The sequence below is a fragment of the Anabrus simplex genome, chromosome 1 (genome assembly GCF_040414725.1).
Source record: "Anabrus simplex isolate iqAnaSimp1 chromosome 1, ASM4041472v1, whole genome shotgun sequence".
Taxonomy (NCBI): Eukaryota; Metazoa; Arthropoda; class Insecta; order Orthoptera; family Tettigoniidae; genus Anabrus; species Anabrus simplex.
Genome location: NC_090265.1, coordinates 214,009,702 through 214,029,256, shown reverse-complemented (window position 1 = coordinate 214,029,256; position 19,555 = coordinate 214,009,702). Strand labels below are relative to the sequence as shown.

General features: G+C 38.9%; 1 protein-coding gene across 3 annotated transcripts in view; it reads left to right on the top strand.

The window, feature by feature from the left end:
- ALiX (programmed cell death 6-interacting protein-like protein AliX) overlaps positions 1–19,555 on the top strand; it is a 275,620-nt gene that overhangs the window by 124,780 nt on the left and 131,285 nt on the right. For all 3 annotated transcript variants that reach the window (XM_067158494.2, XM_067158486.2, XM_067158479.2), the window contains exons 7-8: positions 5,108–5,330; positions 5,411–5,534. In XM_067158494.2, the coding sequence (XP_067014595.1) occupies positions 5,108–5,330; positions 5,411–5,534 (347 nt within the window). The remainder of the gene's footprint in view (positions 1–5,107; positions 5,331–5,410; positions 5,535–19,555) is intronic.

Here is a 19,555-nt window from a genome sequence, read left to right as displayed (position 1 = left end):
CTACATTCTCTACCTGTTTTCCGTCTATGTTCACTTGGCTTCTCTTTTTCTCTTTTCCATAGTGCATGACTACAGTTTTCTTTTTACGAATTACCATTCCAAACTCCTTCAGCTTTTCATTCCAAATTTTCAATCTCCTTTGTATTTTTCTCCCGTTCCCCAAATCACCACATCATCTGAAAATACCAAAGCACTCACTTCATCACTACTGATACTCTGTTTTACACGTTTTATGATCTCATCCATCAATATAATACACAATAATGGCGACGGTGCACTTCCTTGCTTAAGACCTTTCTTTGTATAAAATGTTTGAGTCACCACTCCCCACTTGTACACTGCTTTTACTCTCATGATACAACATATTTATCTTGTTAATTATTTTGGTACATTTCCATACATGTTTTCTCTTAATGTATCATAAGCTTTTTCCGAATCCAAAAATACAAAGATGATTTCCTTGTTCCTTTCCAGGTATTTTTCAATTATCGTTCGCACTGTAAATATAGTCTATTGTTGATCTGCATTTAAAGATAAAAATGTCATAATGTTCCATATTGAACTGTATCACAATTAAATTGAAATAAGAAATTAAGTTGTTCAACTTATTCAATACAAGTAAATAAGAAATGTAGTGATACATTCTTATTTGGTTAAAAGCAGTACAGGTTTCGACCACCAATCTGGGTCATCATCAGCCGATTAAAAATACAAAAACAATGGATAGGTAATCAAAGAATTAAAGGATAAGTCTTTCACAAAAGCAGTTCAAGAAGCAATATAAGACAATAAGGGTTATACATATAAGTGACTGATCTTACGACTTCTACTGGATTTTATGATTTAAAAGGCTCGGTACAGCCACTGTAGTCCACTGCTTCCTGCTGCCTTAATCAGATCAGCATTGAATTCATCTTTTCTACTTGCTTTACCTTTCGTCATTGCTTTCACTGTCCTTTCACATTCCAACCACGTTATTGGGTTCTTTTCTCCATCTATTATTTCCATTTTCTTATCTCCTTCTTCCTCTGTATTGTTTACATGGTTGGTAAAGGAAAAGTCGCCCGTTTTCAATGCAGTGCAATAGGAGGAAGTTAAATAAGATACCGTATTTACTCATGTATTCGACCCCCCAGCTTTTCCAGACTAAGAAAATAAATATCTTGCATACAAGACCTCTCCCTCCTCCCCCCCAATGTCTTTCGTCAGAGAAGAACGATAATTCCACTTTGAAGCGGGTACAAGCCTTACTGCAGTTCTGATGACATCACACAAATTTGTGAGTAGTTTTGTCCATGTAACCCCGCAATGAAAACACGCGTCGAAGTCCTGTAATACATCTATGTTTCGTATTTAAGAAATGTCTGCCTCCGTAGCATAGACCTACTGCAGCTCTGATGATGTCGCACAGATAGGTGAAATAGTTTAGTGTCTGACCCGCGCGTTGCAAGCATGCATCAGTCATGCTATAAGTCTGTGTTTTGTAGTTAAGAATGTCTGCCAGCGTAATGTTTAGCACAATTAGCTGCCGTTCTCGGGAGCCTGAGTTCAATTCCCGGTACCGTACTGCCAGAGATTTAAGAATGGCAGGAAGGTTGATATGTGGTAAAAATTGGTACATGCAACTCCCCTCCACTGCGGGCGTGTTTGTAGTTAAGAAATATTCGCGGTGGTTGCTATTAATATAGCAGGTGAAATCATTAGCAGAGTGATCCTTTAATATGTTGTAACTCCGGCCATTAAGGGTATTTTTGGAGAGAAGTTGGTATTTAAAAAAAAGATAAAACAATCATAACAATTGTTTTACTCAACAACGTACCTAACAAATAATAATATTGATTTTACGTTTCCACTTTTAACGATTTTCAGAGACTTCAAACAAAACATACAATGTGTTAATTTAAAAAATGGAGACAACGAACATACAAAATTAAACATTATGATAAAATGCATTACTGCCACACCTGTAGATATCCATTAATGCGACAGACATTCCTGTTATTTATTTTTTTACTTTCTGTCGTAGAACTTCTGGCATTATCCAGGCACTTGATAGCATACCTAACCTAAACAATGCGGTCTCTCTTATCTCAGTTTCAGCTGTTTGGGTAAATCTTGATGTGATAAATGTAGAGAACAAGCATAAAATATACTGTTATGTGCTCAAGCGATCGTCAGCCTTGCCGCGGCCCCTTCGATATTACCTGAAAGGGGATGACTAAGCCTGCTCGGAAAACTTCCCAGCCTGCCCGAGGATATGCCACGCCCCTTCCTCTATTGTTCCCTTCATCTAGTTTCTCCATGCGATTTCTTATAGATATGACAGGAAAGTTCGATCTCCAGCTGAACCCTGAATGTTCTAGTGGCCCATCATCGAGGTTTAAATACACGACCCCTGCGAATGAGCTGTGGCTGTGGTGTCGGAGAGACCAGTGAGTAAGTGGAGACGAAAGAACAGAAGACTGTACTGTGTGTTCATGTATTTCTGTGAACTGAGGTTCAGCGAGGGAAGCCGCTATCGCGAGTGTGAAGGTAAATGGACCTGTGTTAATGTTCGCTGTTGTGAGTATTGTCCTGCTGTTGAATACTGCTGAGCTGTTTGGTTGTTCACTGCATGTGACTGTGAATTACTGGACTGTCAGTAGAGTCAAACCAACGAACAGTCAGCGTGTTGTGTAGCCAGTGGCCCTGTGTTCAGGTCCAGTTGTCTACACACAACTGCTGTATGAGGTGGCTGGACTTGGGGAAAGTGAAAGTAAGGGATTAGCGCCAGCAGGTATAGCAACAGGCTGGACCTCCTGCTGTGCCATAAGGAAGAGCAATTTTTAGATATACAGTAATGGGTAAATGTGGTCATTCGTAAGTGGTTAGAAGTGTGAGTGGGAGGGGGGGAGAGAGAGAGTGTGTGAAATAAATTACAGTAATGACACTGATGGAGTTTTATTCATAACAATACTTTTAAAAAATAAGGGTCTGGCTTCCAACAGCCACAGTTATCCAGAGAATGCTTCCTGTCACTATGTTATACATTCGGAAGTACAACTCATAACACGCTAGTTATCAGCTGTTGGTTTGACACGCTTTCTACGGCATGGCTTTATTTCGAAGGGGCGGCTTCTGCTATACGTACACCATCTGGGAATACCAGAGACTATCTCGAGATACCATTTAGGAATAGATTCTCACTGTTTGGACTCTATACTCGGGAACACAACAATTTTTAAAAGTTTCAAAAAGACGGGGACATTGCATGCTCTCAATGGCATTACGTGGCTGATAAGATGGCAGTGAAGACGACGTCATTTGAAATGACGACACGCCGGTAGCAGGGAATTCAAATTAAAGCAGTGATCACTGATCATGTTTACTGTGTGGTAGGCCTACTGCTCAACTTAGTTATAATCACTATACTATTGAATAAAAACTGCTCAACTGACAGAGACAAATGACTGGCCATTAAGTTTTTTCTGTCAGTATTGCATAATATGATACTACAATACCCTTAACCCTTTTCTCTACGGGGTCAAGTATGAAATGAGACTAATCGTACTGAGTTTTTATGACCGTATGCTCTTCCTGACATCAACCTCATCAGAGGAATTAGTGAGATAAAACGATTGACATGATATGAGTAACTAAAACTGACTATATTTACTGTATATGTAGGCCTAAAAGTCGTGTTTACTATTTATTGTCTTTTTATGTTTAGAAATGCTGCCTTCCAGCAAAAATACCCAGTATAACTCATATACATTCAAAAGTTTGTTAAAGAATAGTACAGAATGTTTACATGTACAATTTATTGCTCTTCATAGCTTACAAGTCATGTGTTCACTCTGCAAAATTTGAAGTTATCACATATTGGATCCCCGCCCCCACTCCCTTACTTTTTTGGTAGTAAAAGTGAGGGGAATATGCAAGTAAATACGATAACACCAGAAGCTGTCGCAAGCAATTTTTTATCATTAGGCCTGATTTCATAAACGGTTTTTAATTTTTTTTTTTTTCCTGCTAGTGGTTTAATATCGCATTAACATATCAGAGGTTTTCGGTGACACAAGGATGAGAAATGGCTAGGATTGGGAAGGTAGCAGCTATGGCCTTAATTAAGGTGTAGCCTTAGCATTTGCTTGGTGAATAAATTAAATGAATACCAACAAGTTGTTGGTTAAGACAGTGTTAAAAATTAAGATTCTTGCGTTTATTTAAATTTTTCCTGAGAAATGTTAGCTAACACTTTGTTGGCTCTCGTGTGAATTACGAATAGTGCAAATCTAGAAGGCAGTGGCAGTACTAAGTGGTTTTTGAATACACTCCAATGCAGTTTTGTTTGAATACAGCTGTAAAACATGGTGCATGAGGTCAACATAAACAGGTTGTCACAACATTTGATTCACAATCCCCGAGGTAAGAACTGGAAACTGTCTTTTACAGACCTCTATTTTCCTTTTCGCTGTGATTTCTGTGTCCCAGTCTGTGCTGTATTATAACATTTTGAGGTGTTGTTTCAGGATCGCTTCGCATCTTTTTCCCACCTTTACCTGTGTTCTTCCGAGCAAGTTGGCCGTGCGGTTAGGGGCGCGCAGCTGTGAGCTTGCATTCAGGAGATAGTGGGTTCAAGCCCCACTGTCAGTAGTTCTGAATATGGTTTCCCGTGGTTTTCCATTTTCACACCAGGCAAATGCTAGGGCTGTACCTTAAGGCCAATGCCACTTCCTTTCCGCTCTTGACACTCTCCTATCGCATTGTCGCCATACTACCTATCTGTACCGGTGCGACGTAAAGCAGCTTTTAAAATAAACATGAACTGTGCTCTGGGATGAAACGTATAAGTTGGTGATCAAAAGCATTATGCACTGAATAAGCCCTTAATCAACTTATCTGCTTAAATATTATTTCATATTTCATAGTATTGATTGGCTGTAAGAACATTATTCTTTATGTAAGAACATTATCTGTTTTCAAAAATTTTCTGCTAGGTATGGTCATAGATATTATAATCATATTAATAAAATATTTTAGTTTCTTTTATAGATATCACATTTTCATTCACTTTATAAATGTTTGAAATCTGAGACTTCATTGTTTTGAATCATCTTGCTTTCAGCATGCAATGGAACTCTTCAAGGCAGCTCAGCAACGATCAGGGAGGCCTACATTTTTCCAGGAATATGCTAACAAAGCTCAGAGAAGTCTTACAGAAGCTAAAAAGGACAATGATTTTATATATCATGAGCGAATTCCCGATGTGAAAAGTCTTCCGCCTGTTCCCAAAGCACAGTTAGCTAAAATGTTGCCTGTTCCTGATCGGTTAAGTCAGAACTTTAAAGGTAACTTGCAGTGTTGAGCTTCAATTCTATCATTTGGATTTATAAAATCAGCATTAATATCTCATGAAATATTATTACAGATCTTTTTGAAGAACTTGTGCCTGTTGTGATTCATCAAGCATTAGCAGCATACGACGTGAGGAAGAATGAAATAGTTAATACTGAAATAATGAAGTTACGTGAATCTACCCAGTTCTTGAACAGGTAATGTATGGCACATATTTTTTCTTCTCTAAATCGGTGAAAAATATTTATTTTTGCGGAATTCAATAATAGATATTTCATAACATCATAATCAAGAGCATAAACCCTCAGACAGTGGGATGGACGGATGTACAGTGGAACCTTGATTCTCTGTTTTTGGAGGGACCACGAAAAAAAACGTGTAACACGGGAAAACGGAAAATCCGGGAATGAATGAACAGTCAACAATTTGGCTAACCATCACAAAAATGAAATATGTACACTTGTAATCTTACAAACGCCCCTAAACCAAACCAGACTACAGCCCCAATGGGCCTTCCCCCCACCAAGCGACCGCCCTCGGTCCGAAGGCCTACAGATTACGAGGTGACGCATGGTCAGTGTGACGAATCCTCTCGGCCGTTATTCCTCGCTCTCTAGACCGGGGTCGCCATATCACCATTAAATAGCTCCTCAATTAAAGGTAATCTTATAATATATGAACCTGGAACCAGCCCTCATATCCAGGTAAAAATGCCTGACCTGGCCAGTAATCAAACCCGAGCCCTCTGGGTGAGAGGCAGGCAAATTAGACCGCCGGGCTGGCTTCAAACGTTAATTATCAGTACACGACCTAAAAAATCTCGAAACTTTACATTCAGTTTTACCGGGGAAACTGAAAACGTCATATTCCTTTGAACACTTCTTTTAGTTCAGCAACTTTGATCAGCCAAACTCTTCGAAAAATCGAATACCTGTAATGCCAAGCAACAATCGACCTCAAGTAGATTTTCATTCTCTAATCTAATAAAATAAAGCACATTAGATACAATGGCAAAATTCTTTTTTTTCTTCTTTTTTTTAAATCTTCCATTGTAATTTGGTCGCCGGTATACTGTTCGTAGTCAGTTTATGGAAATTTTATACTGCGTAAATTAGGCCTACATCGACTTTTAAAGGTTATTTAATTTAATTTCCAGGCTGAACCGTGTTGTACGCATATCACGTACAGTTTGCCGACGTTTCGAATACATTGCAGTATTCTTTGTCAAGGCGACTGAAATACCCCTACTCGATCCGAGGTAATCAGTCTCCCAGGCAGAAATTAAAGGTTATGTTGAACTCGAGAATATGGTTTTGAAAGTATCAATCCTGAAGTTCTCGAATGCATTATATTTAGTTCTGCCATTGCCTACGAGATACATAAGGCCGGGAAATACAGCACACTAGACTCGGCTTCGAGATACTTCCAACAAGTGCTGCCAGAGTTCTCTTTACTGAGCTGTCTCGCCCACTCATTGCAACACGTTCCAGTGCGAAAACCTATAAAAATTCATTAAAACTAGCAATTTCAGAAGACACCAAACAGATGTGAGATAAATAAATAGACCAAGAGCAGTTGTATGACTTACTTTCTACAACATATTTCTAACACTGCTTAAACGAAATAAGTAATTCACGAAAGAAGCAGGGAAGTCCATTAGTGAGTTTGTGATTTCTTCCAGTTTTCTCTAATTCTGCCTCAGTGTATCCGATAAACTGATCGAGATTGCGGTAATAAATAATTTTGGTTTAATCACCATCTTATAAATTATCAGCTATCCTACCTTTTCCTCCACACATCTGATGTTGCGACATTCGTGTTGAAGCCGCTGTTTGAAGAACAATTTTATGCCCGTTTCGCCATTAGAAAATCCTACATAATTTTCAGCATCTTCTGGTGTGGAACAGTTAGGCAGTGCAAGGATCTCAAATCTGTAGCCGGTAGGTGCTTTCCTGTGCCAGAGGACGCAATTTTTTAGCGTTGTTTCTCCGTATTTCACTTTCTTCCCATAAGATTCAGTTTGTTCTTACAGCAATAACGCTCCTAAATGATCATTTGTACCATTATTTCAATTTGGTTTACTTTTTGGTCAAGTTCAGATACCTTATATCATTTTTCTGATTTCATTACCGTATCCTACTTCTCATTATAAAGACTGTTTTCCGTGTTCTGGCATTTAGAATCTCGTCAATATATATTTAGATTTAACATAGATACTCGTAGCCTTTCCTTGACATAGAAACGAGATTTGTAGGTACTCTTTTTTTTGTTTGTGGGTGACGTAGATCGATTATATGCTGAAGATGTGGTATGTTTATCATTATCTGAATCAGAAATTTTAATAAATTTGTATGGCAAAACGTCATTTCTTGGAGCTGGAGCCTTCCTGCGTTTGACACTTTTCTGTTGTGAACAGAAGGAACTTTGTTGGAGAATTCGCTTGCTTGATATGCTTACAATGAAATCTGATGTATTAAAATGCAAGCTACATACTCGTGCCTCAAAATAGTTTGCCTGCATTTCTCTCTTAAACTGCACTCCGGAGGAAAATTATGGAACGTCACATTTTCTTGCTTTTTAGCCGTATCCGAAATATATAGAGGCACACAACAGTGGACCATGCCTTTCAACCTCAAGGACAATCACCGACAGGGAACTTACACACAATAAATTGCATAAAATCAGCACAACATCACAATTACTCCGTACATGACAATGTTAAAGTCCGCCAAGAGCAGAACGGAAACCTGACATCTAGCGGCCAAACGGTGAACACGGTCGGGCCGCCTTTTCAGCGGCAAATTAGTAGCTATGTCCCGGCCTTGTATATCTCGTAGGCAACGGTTCTGCCCGTCACTAATCACAATCAAATTGGAAAGAAAAAATATCATTAACATTCCAAAATTATGATTATTCGCGACCTCCAGCTCAGCTGGAAAGCGCGCTCGCTGTACAAGTCGGTATGAGTGCGAAATGATACAAAGTTTTTAAATGTAATGTGCGCAAATAAAACGACTGCGGCTTTTATAAAATTTTAACACAAAAACATGAAATTCCCAGTCTTAATACTAGGACAAAAACAGTAATAGGCAATCCCAAAACCTCCCGTGGCTTTATGTACGGTATGTAAGGTGCAACATCTGTTCTGGTCTCGATAACATAATCGTATACGATAATATTAAAATACCAAATTTGTGTTACTTAAGAAGGAGTAGTTTTGATTCCTGCCTGAAAGCCCAGTGACTATACAATGCCCTGAGGGAAATGCCAAAAACCTGTTCTTCGATACACTCGAAAAAGTACAAAAATAAACATCTAACCCTGGACATAATGTAGACGTTTTGCAAATCCGAACATTTGACAAAACTCTTTCTGTCTTCAAATGGAGCTGTCGAAATGCGCTCTGTCTTCTTCCAATTGTCGTGGACACTCTCTGCTTTATGATTTCCGAGGATTCTCTAAACAATACTACCTGAATGCGATGCTAAGATGATCCCTTATGCAAGTTCACCGCCGATTGCTTTTTCAGTACAGTACTTCTTTAAATTACCGCAATGACAGGACGTCAACACCAAGATCCGTAAGTATGCCGTAGCCGTCCTGTCGTGAGATACAGTTTCTTGAAAAACGCGTGATCGACGATGTATCGTTGATGGGACTGAAATTTCTGGGCGGTTGATCCGGGAAATCGTTTCTTCGAAGAACAGGCAATGCAGGATTTTTACAACATGATTTAATTAGGATGCTCGCGGGACCACGTAATTTGAATTAATAATACGGAAAAACGTAGTTTCCGGGAACGTATAATCGAGGTTCTACTGTAGAGAGTTTTTGTAAGGGACGGAACAACATAATAATCAACCCTTCTTCCAAGATTATCCATGCCGCTCAGCAACAATTCCATTTTCTCTGTAGACTCGTGTAGAATTGCAATATCATCTACAGCTCTTAGCATTTTATTTTTTTTCTCCTTAGACTGTGATTCCTATTCTTTATTTCCTTTATTATCTTTTCTGTGTACATATTGAAAATATAGAAAGATAGATAATAATATGCAATAGGATGAACAGAATGACAGATCAGTGTGGGAAGAGGGAACTACAGAAAGAGGGGACAAGGATAAACACGAAAATAAATCCGAGCGAGTGGCTGCGTGGTCGTCGTGTAACTGCCAGCTTGCGTTCAGGAGATAGTAGGCTCGAACCCCACTGTCGGCTTTACCTTAGTCAAGGCCATGGTCTCTTCTTCCCCACTGTTAACCCTTTCCTATCCCATAGTTGCCATAAGACCTATCTGTGTCAGCGTGATGTAAAGCAAATTGTAAAAATAAAAAAAATAAAGTACTAATAGACCAAGATAATCTCCATCCCTTCTCAGCCTCTTGTGAGCTCATTCCTGCTTCCCAACTTCATCAGGAAGGTACAGTAATCATAACTCATTAAGTGGCCATTTTGACAGACATTGTCTTCATGTTTATCCATGTGTCCTGCGAGTGTTCTCGAAGACATTGTCAGAATTAAGTAATGTCCTTATGCCAACTATGACTCACGACTCCGATAGTTTAGGAAAGAACATATACTCTCTTTGAGACTTTCAGTTGAAATTTGAAACACGAGGGGTGAACACATTTTCATAATAAGTGCGTAAATAACTTGGCCAATAGCTGTTGTTAACTCGTTGGAAATAAAGGCTGAAGTAAACTATCCCTTAATTTTGATACTAGGTACTGAAATGAAATACAAATGTGATACTTCCCAAGATAAGACACTGTGCATTCCTCATTCCAGAAGGTAGGTTATATATTCTTTCATCCAATTGAATTTCGAAAAAGGCTGTTCCCCAAGTAATTTTATAGCAATAATGTTAATACTCTACAGGGTCTTGATATATGTTTTTGTGATACATGCACGGATAAGTTAGCTTAGACAATTCTGTCTACCGACTTTCTCCCCAAAGTACACAGCTAACACAACGGTAGGATAGGTGGAAGGTATTGCAAGCACTGCCCACTGCTGGAAAAGCCGCTTAGAGGCACAGGATAACAAACAACGCAAGGAGATAGCTTTCTGAATACTGTATAATCCCAAATACCACCCACACGTTTTTCGAAAAGATAGCTTCTAAAAATTGGGTGTGTCTCTCATTCAAGCCTTTCATTTCGCAGTGCAATACTTCACACGTCTTAGGGATTGTTAAGTTTTTTAGTGTATTTTAGTTTTAAGGGTTTGCACTGGATTAAAACACGTCATCCAACAGCGTTTGTTTGAAAATAACAAGTCTGCATGTGTGTACCATATTGTTCTCTCTTATGTAATTCATGTGATAATGCAGATTTGTTCTATAATATACTGTAAATGTGTGTGTAAAACTTTCCTAAAAGTCGGTTGTAGTTTATAAGCTCAGAAAAAATTTTCCAAGTACAGAACAACCTTGAAACCAGACATCAGCACTCTTGTGGTTGCCGTCACTTGGCAATCGAGCTTCTCTGCACTCACTCTCCAACCCTAATCACACTTTCACTTTCCTTTTACCGTAAGCGCTCAGCGGCAGTCGGTCTACAGTCTCACATTCTTAGAATGCCACGTGTAAACATGAATTCAACAAAGCCTTTGCAGTCTTTTACTGTAAGTGAAAAACTGAAAGTTATAAAGGAAGCTGAAATTATTAAAAATCGTGCTGCTGGTAGGAAATAATATTTAGATGAATCTTGTATTCAAGATTGGAGAAAAGAGAAAGATTTTCTTTTCAACAATAGTGTTGATTGTAGAGCTTTCGCGCCCACTGTGTACAGTTTTCTGAAATTGAAAGGATTGTTTACAAATACGTAACAGAATGGCAGGAATTGGGATACGATGTCTACTTAAATGTGCCAATTAAAAGCATTAGAAATCGCAAAAGAACTTGCTACGCCAGAGTTTAAAGCAAGCTGATGGTGGATCAGAAATTTCTATAAGAGGAATGGACTGAGCATTAGAAAGCGTACCACAGTTTCACAGCAGTGTTCCTACTGCCTATGAAGAAAAAGTTTTCCTTCCAGCGCCATATAATTTGGTTGCAAAAGAAAAATTTGTATCTGCTTTGCCAAATTGGAAATGCTATTTGCTTTACGTCGCACCGACACAGAGAGGTCTCATGGCGATGATGGGATAGGAAAGACCTAGGAATTGGAAGGAAGCGGCTATGGCCTTAATTAAGGTACAGCGCCGGCATTTGCCTGGTGTGAAAATGGGAAACCACGGAAAACCATCTTCAGGGCTGCCGACAGTGGGGCTCGAACCCACTATCTCCCGATTACTGGATACTGGCCGCACTTAAGCGACTGCAGCTGTCGAGCTCGGTAATTGGAAATGCAGATTAGACACCCGTCTATTTTGAAATGCCATTGGACAGTACTCTGAGTCTTAAGGGGTCAAAAAGTGTTACCATCAGAACTGATGGTAATGAAAAACAGAAATGTACTGTAATGGTATGTATACTTGCTGATAGAACTAAACTTCCACCGTACATTGTCTTGAAGAGAGAGACTCTTCTGAAAGAGAATCTACCAGCTGGTGTTATCATCAGAACTCAGAACTCGGGTTAGATCGACAGTGTACTAGTGGAAGACTGGCTGAAATGTGTTAGGCAACGTTGCCCTGGTGCATTGCTTGGGCAGAAAAGCTTGCTTGTTATGGACAGCTACCACGGTCACACAACAAAAGCTGTGCAGAAGCAAACTAAGGACACAAAAACCGATCAACGATCATTCCAGACGGATTGACATGTATGTTGCAGCCGTTGGATGTCTATGTAAAGAGTTCATTCAAAGCAGCCTTGAAACAGCTGTATACTTAGTGGGTGGCGGCTGACAATCATGCTGGTATTATGACAATCATGCACCGATGCCAACTTGTCATATTAAGTGCCCGGAAGTTCAACTGCTTTGTTCGTGGGTAAAGATCGTGTGGGATCGTCTCCAGTGTCCTCATCCGGAAAAGTTTCCAGAAGAGCAGTATTTCTAATGCTATGGTTGGCAGCAAAGATGACATTGTGTGGGAAAATGATGGTCAAAGTGATGGTGAAAGTTCCGAAGTTGGTACTTCTGATGATGAATGAAGTGTTGACTCTCGTTCTGTGATTGATATATTGATATGTGATGCGATATATTGATCGCGTGTATCTCTCTCTCTCTCTCTCTCTCTCATATGTGTGTTTGTTTTAAAATTTATTGGGTATTATTTCAAGCACACTTAAAAACTATATGAAACTATTTTAAATTCATGAAACATACATAGTGAAATAACATTCTTGTTCTGTAGCAAATATTGTAAATAATTTTGAGTGAAACATTTTTTAAAATTTTGTCCTTTAAAATATAAGGTGTGGGTCTAATTCAGGGTACTTGGGATTGTACGGTAGATTGAAATGAGAACACTCAATAATAATTAAATTACTTCAATGAAATTAAATTCGAAATAAATAAAATTGTTATGAGAAAAACCAGAGCTTTAAAATAAAATCCATCTTGTATCAAATCACATTACTAGGTTGACCTAAATTAAAATTAATACACTACGTTTTATGTGTTAAGTTAAAATTAATAATTGAACAAAATGTTCCCCTTAGTTCAGGTACAACTTGACCATGTCTCCATATCACCCAATTTGGAACATGGCTTTGAGACATCATAACTTGACAGATACAATAATTTAAGAGTACCAGGTTTGCATAAAATCTCAAATAAATCACGAGGACAAAAATATTAAAACTTACGAATAAGTAAATTCAATGTAAATAATTCTTCGCATCACAGTTAAAAGACATGCCTTCATTAAATAATTAAGAACTAGCTAGAGCAACTAAGCACAAGTTCTAGTTCAGGGTGCACTGGTTCATAAGATCGAAGTTCTCGTCTGTTAATCTCTCAGCTGTGCGTAAGGGTGGATTCCTGGATTTGAGCCTGCTAGTCTGTAGGTTAGCGACATCAGTATGGATTGGTAGCTGTTGATTTCGTTGTATCCTTTGGTATTCTCTGACCAGAGCATTAAGTCTGCAAAGGTGTGGAGGAGCCATATGACTGAGAAAAGGAAACCACTGAGTTGGTGTTGACTTTCTAGTGCCTGAAATTATTTTCAAGGTATTGAGTTGCACATCAATTTCCTTTACATATGGACTGTTTAACCAAACCGGAGCACAGTACTGAGCAACAGAAAATACAAAACCAATTGGTGAGCAGCGAAGGATAGTGGCACTCAAATCCCATGTTGTACCACAGAGCTTGTGGAGAATATTGTTCCAAGTGTTCAGTTTTGCAGCACTACACATACGGTGTTGCTTGAAAGATGGAGTTCTATCTACAGTAACTCCCAGTTACTTTGGAAACCTGTTCTGCTTTAATAATGAATTTCCAAAATGGACATTGCTTTGTGGTTGTTAAGATGGAAGGTAGACACATGTTTTGGTCATGCTTGGCTGAAGTCTTCATCTTTTCAAAACTGGTGTTTCTTGTAGCTATTACCCAGTCATCAGCATAACCAAATTTTCTTGGTGTAGCTGCTGGCACATTGGCAATGTACAGATTGTAGAGGGCTGGAGCAAGCATGGATCCTTGAGATAGACTTCTTAATTCTATTCATTATGACTCTGAACATTCTGTTGTTCAACATGCTGTTGGTTTCGCAGGCTATGGTTGTTCAGGGAATCACACAAAATTATATATAAGTCCTCCTCTCCAGACACTATCGTATGTAGCTTTTAGATCACTAAATACCACAGATCTCTTAAGGTGTAACTGGAATCCTGCCTCTGCATATGTAGCTAGGGGCAGTAGTCAGTTCAGCTGCATTGGGGTCTAAAGCCAGTATATTCAGTAGGGATGTGCTGAGGTACAGGGGGGGTATTTCTGTTACGAAGTCCATCTAACAGCTTGTAGCAAACACTCAGTAATGCAATTGGTCTATAATTATCAGCTTTATCAGCAGGTTTCCTGGGTTTCAGAATGACAATTTTTGTTTGTTTGAAGAGATGAAGGAACTTACTACTGTGAAGGGTATTGTTATAAAACCTACTTAGCCAAATGCAAGTGTTCCTTCCACAATTGATAAGGGATACAGGGAGAATTCCATCAAACCCAGGAGGTTAACCAGCTTTCATTTCCTTGAGACCTCTTTTGATGTCGTCAGTAGTGAAAGGCTGGGAGTATTCTGAATTCGGTAAACATCTTGCCTATAGTTTCTTAAGTGCATTCTTAACATGTTTAACAGTTTCTTCATCCTTCAGCGCTTGAGACATTAAGGCAATATGTGCAGTTACTGTGTTTGGAGTTGTGATAGGGTGTTCAAAGCCTGCTGTATTTCCACCAATTTTTCATAAGAGAGACCATGCCTTCCTACTCGAGTGTTTGAAATCCATTGATTCAACAGTTTCTGTCCATTTTTGTTTTCAGGCATCATGTAGGTTGTGCAGTAGTTCTTTTTAAATTGGTTTTACATCACACTGACACAGTTCTTATGGCGACAATGGGATAGGAAAGGGCTAGGATTGGGAAGGAAGCGGCTGTGGCCTTAATTAAGGTACAGCCCTAACATTTGCCAGGTGTGGAAACCACAGAAAACCATCTTCAGGGCTGCCAACAGTGGAGTTCGAACCCACTATCTCCCAAATGCAAACTTACAGCTGCGTGCCCCTAACCGCACAGCCAACTCTCTCGGTGTGCAGTAGTTCATCTGGTATTTCTTGATCTCCACTGTCGAGAAACTCACCAGTTTCAGTCCATCCAGGTATCTTCTTGGAATGTGCTTTTTGGCAACTGCTGTAACTGCGCCAGCATCCCTTTCATAGTTATCACTTGTAGGAGGAATGAAATGGACATATTTGTCCACACGAGTCCTTGTGACTTGTACCTGTTTCGGAAGTTGAAGGAACCCCTCCGAGGCTGATGTGGTATCTGTACTCCTCGCAGTAGGGTGCGCTGTTGCTGTCATCAACAGAGAACCCCTTGCCAATGGTCCCCAACAGCTTCCCGACATTTGGCGATAGTTAGGTGTTCTCATGCCCCACTTATACAGCAGTGAACCACATCTCCCATGGCTGGTCTGTACCCTGTTACGGGTAAAGCCAATTCCTGCCTGTGGTAAACCTGGGTAAAACTTAATGGGTGACTATGTTGAAGGAATGTAATGTAATTGTACTTCTTTCATTAATTATTGCGTTCTTTCAATATTACCACTACTTCATTTAAAGCCCTCATAAATCCAGTGTATTATGGCACCATAATTCATTTTCCAGCGTGACTTCGCTTACAGGTGCGTTATGGAGAAGCATTCATATTTTATTGCAAGTTTTAAAATTAGTGATTCAGTTTTCAGTGAAACACAGTAATTGTGCCACAGACCGAGAATTTTGTGTGACGAGTTTAATGTAACTACGTTAATATTTTTAGTAAATAGTTTCAGGTTTACCCGTAAGTTAAAAAATATGCATATGATATGACAAGTGCTGGTAGTAGGCCTAATATTTTATTCTTTTTCTTTGCAGTAAAAGGGAAGTGTGGAAATGTCAGAGAAATGTATTGGGCTGCAGGTGGAATCCTATATACTTACTCTTTGCCTGGCGCATTGCACGCCTCACACTAGCCCAGCCATTCCCTGGTGTTGGCATGTTTCAACACTTTGGCGCCCTCTCCCTTTACTCGCAATTTCGAAAGTCATTAATGAAACATCTTCACGAATTTTATTTTTGTGAGATTTCATTGGTCTGTCCTTGTCTGTGCATCTGCTGTTAACCCTCGAACAAGGGAAATACCAGTCAAATATTCCACCTTCATTTCACTGTCAAGATAGTTTCACATAACATGTGTCTACCCATTCTGGCACCAGCTTGAAAGTGTGGTAAATGAAATTTGTGCAGATGACAAAAGTGACGTTGAAGTGATTTCAGAATTAGACGAGTTTGACACTGGTAGTGCAGTAACAGAAAGTGGTGCCTGTGACAGCAATAGTGAAAGGGAAAATATTGTAACTATATCCACAGTTCCTTATACATCAGCTACATGGGCAGATAGTGATATTTTGCCAACTGTAGTTCCATTTACAGGTACATTTTGCAGATTATTATTTATTTAGCTTATGGCACATTACACAATATACAAAAAATGAAATAAAATTACAGTTTGGGTTGTAACATTCTAAAAAGGAAAACAATCAACTGGGCACCTGAAATATTCAGTTTTATATCTAAATTGTCCAGCCACTCTATAGTCATTCTAGAGGCTTGATCAAAGTCTTCCAGTAAACCCATTCAGTAACAATATGCCGGATACTCTTTTTTTCCGCACCACAGTCACAGTTAGGTGAGGTTCTCGTGCCCCACTTATACAGCAGCAAACCACATCTCCCATGGCTGATCCGTGCCGAAGCTGATTCCTGCCCGTGGTGCCCCTGCTAAGGTAGTTTGAATTAAATTTCCATTACTGAACTGAACATCAGCACTTGGTGACCAGACATATCTAAAGATCTCCTGGTTAATGATACACAAAGAAATATCTAATATCAGCTCTTTTCAGAGCCAGTCAACAAAGACTCTCAGCCCTGCCTTAAGAATCCTTCAAATCTACATAGAAGGCATAAGCAAGCTGTCACTGGATAATGGCATTGATCTAACTTGTGTTTAAGAAATTCACACATCTGATGAATCACAGTTACATTCATGAGGACGCATCCCTGGCTATAGATTACTGGAAGCTACTTTTCACCAATCCTATGGTACTGCAACCTGTATTTGTGACTCCATCACCAATGCTCACCTAATCTCAACAAATTATGAAGACTGCATTTTTAACATTGTGATAGAAATTGCTAATTTGACTGTTGAGAACACATACAAACCCCCAGATGTACTATGGCCCGATACCGTTCTTCCAACCTTTTCACATCCTGTAGTTTATGTGGGTAACTTTAATAGTCATTATACTCAGTGGGGATATTCAACTAATGATATGTGTAGAGAAAAGCTTGCAGATTGGTCAGACATTAATAATGTTTACCTAATTTTCAACCCAAAAGAGCAAGGCACTTTCAGGTCAGTGAGATGGAACTCAGATACCAATCCTGACTTGTGTTTTGTTTCAAGCGACCATCAGGTCGTCAGTTTACCTGCGATCCGCAAACTGCTCACAAATTTCCCACATAGTCAACAGCGTCCTGTTCTCATAGAAGTAGGCCTTTAGGTACCTATTATTAGATTATTTTGATTTTGCAAATAATCGAGCTCAACCGGCTGACTGCCAGGATCGATTGTACAAAGCCAGACCGATGGAAAGTTTTAAAATGTTTGCATGCCAGAGAAAGAAATTTCAATATATGAGGGGGGTGATTGCATGGAAAGGGTGCCTTATTCTCAGAGGGTACATGCCGCTGGTAAACCTTAGAAGTATATGACTCTAAAAGTGGGTACAGTTAGAATTTTGAAATTTATTGGAGAAGATTAAAATTGGGGGAGCTTTTAGATAGGATGCCATCTCTACCAGGACAATTTTTATAATATTGTAAATTGTTCGAAATGCTACTCCATGAAAATACGTATGTTAGTGTTACTTTCAGAATGGACAGAACTAAGGGCGCCATTAAAAAAACTGGAGAAGTGAGGATCCTATTTCTGCAAGAAAGGCCAAATATTCATACAAGTGAGGAAAGACAATGCAAAGCTGGTTTTCACTCTTCACGCAGCAAAAATTGTTTAGATTGATGAGAATTGGAAAGGAGAAAAGGTAAACAGACCAAAGATTATTGGATATTATCAGTGCACAGAGAGTGTGGATCAAACTGGCCAAATTTTCCACTTTTATCCATAAGCATGAAAACTGCCAAGTGAACAAAAAAATTAGTGTTTTTCTTGTTGAAAATGGCAGTACTCAATAGTTTCATTCTAGTCAAGAAAAGCACAGTGAATAACATGCACAAGAAATACTGGTTCAAGACTTCATAGTGGACTGTGTTGAGAAAATGACATAGCAAAGGAAACAAAACAATAAGAGGGAAGCTCAGGACAGTGGGACAGATGATCACTCTATTGCCTCCATTTCAACTGCTGCTACACCGTCACCTGTTATTGAGAAGATTTTCTGTGAAAGACCCATCAAACCACCTACAGGGTGGCCTAAAAGTCCACAAAATACTTTTCCTTCCAGTAACGAGAGGAAAGAGTGGTGCAATGAGAGAGTGCAGAATTTGTGCAAAACATGGATTTAGGAAAGAAACTACTGTTGGGTGTGCAAGTTGTGATGTGGCACTCCACAAAATTTTGTTTCAACAACTACCACACAAGGAAGAACTACTAATCAGGTATAAAATTATGTTCGGTGCTTGAAGTATTTATTATTGTTTCAAAATTTTGTTTTAAAAGATAGGTTAGTACTGGAGGTATTAAAAAAAAAAGTTTTTGTATACAGATAAAAGCTTTAAAGAGCTGCCAGGATGCAGAAGGCATTTGAATACCCTTTGCGCCAGACATAGAATTAATATTCAGTAACATGTTACAGAGCATAATAAAATGTAATCTGTTATTTAATACTTTTTTTAAATATTTTAATTACAATCAGGTTCAATTTGCTAACTTTCGGCTTATACCTCGCACCCCGACTTTTAAGTTTAAAAATTTTAGGGAAAAAATGTGAGATATACAAGAGTAAATGTGGTTATGCTAGTTGTTTAGAGCTCTACATTTAAGATATACACTAGAGACCCGTTTATTCAAACCCCGTTAATCCGAAAGTCTGGTTAATCCGAACTGAAATATTCATTTTTTTTAAATATCCTTATTGAAATGAAAGAACATATTATAGAATGAAGTTTTACTTGCATTTTATTAGTCATATTTTACAAGAATAACTTAATGGAAACATAATTACTCATCATAAACTATCAATCACTGGTAGTTTATCTTTACAAAGTGTGTTAGTTTCTTTTGCCGTAGTGATTGGAACTTACTCGAAGATGCAGTGTTAAACCAGCGTCTCATAAACATCACATCAGTAAATGCTAAAGAATGGACATTTCAAATTACCGTATGTACTGTACTGTATTTTAGAAACTAGACGGTTGAGGCGTGACCTTCTGACCCCAACTTGGCATGTTCGATCCTTGCTCAGTCCGGTGGTATTTGAAGGTGCTCAAATACGTCAGCCTCGTGTAAGTAGATTTACTGGCACGTAAAAGAACTGCGGGAGAAAATCCCAGCACCT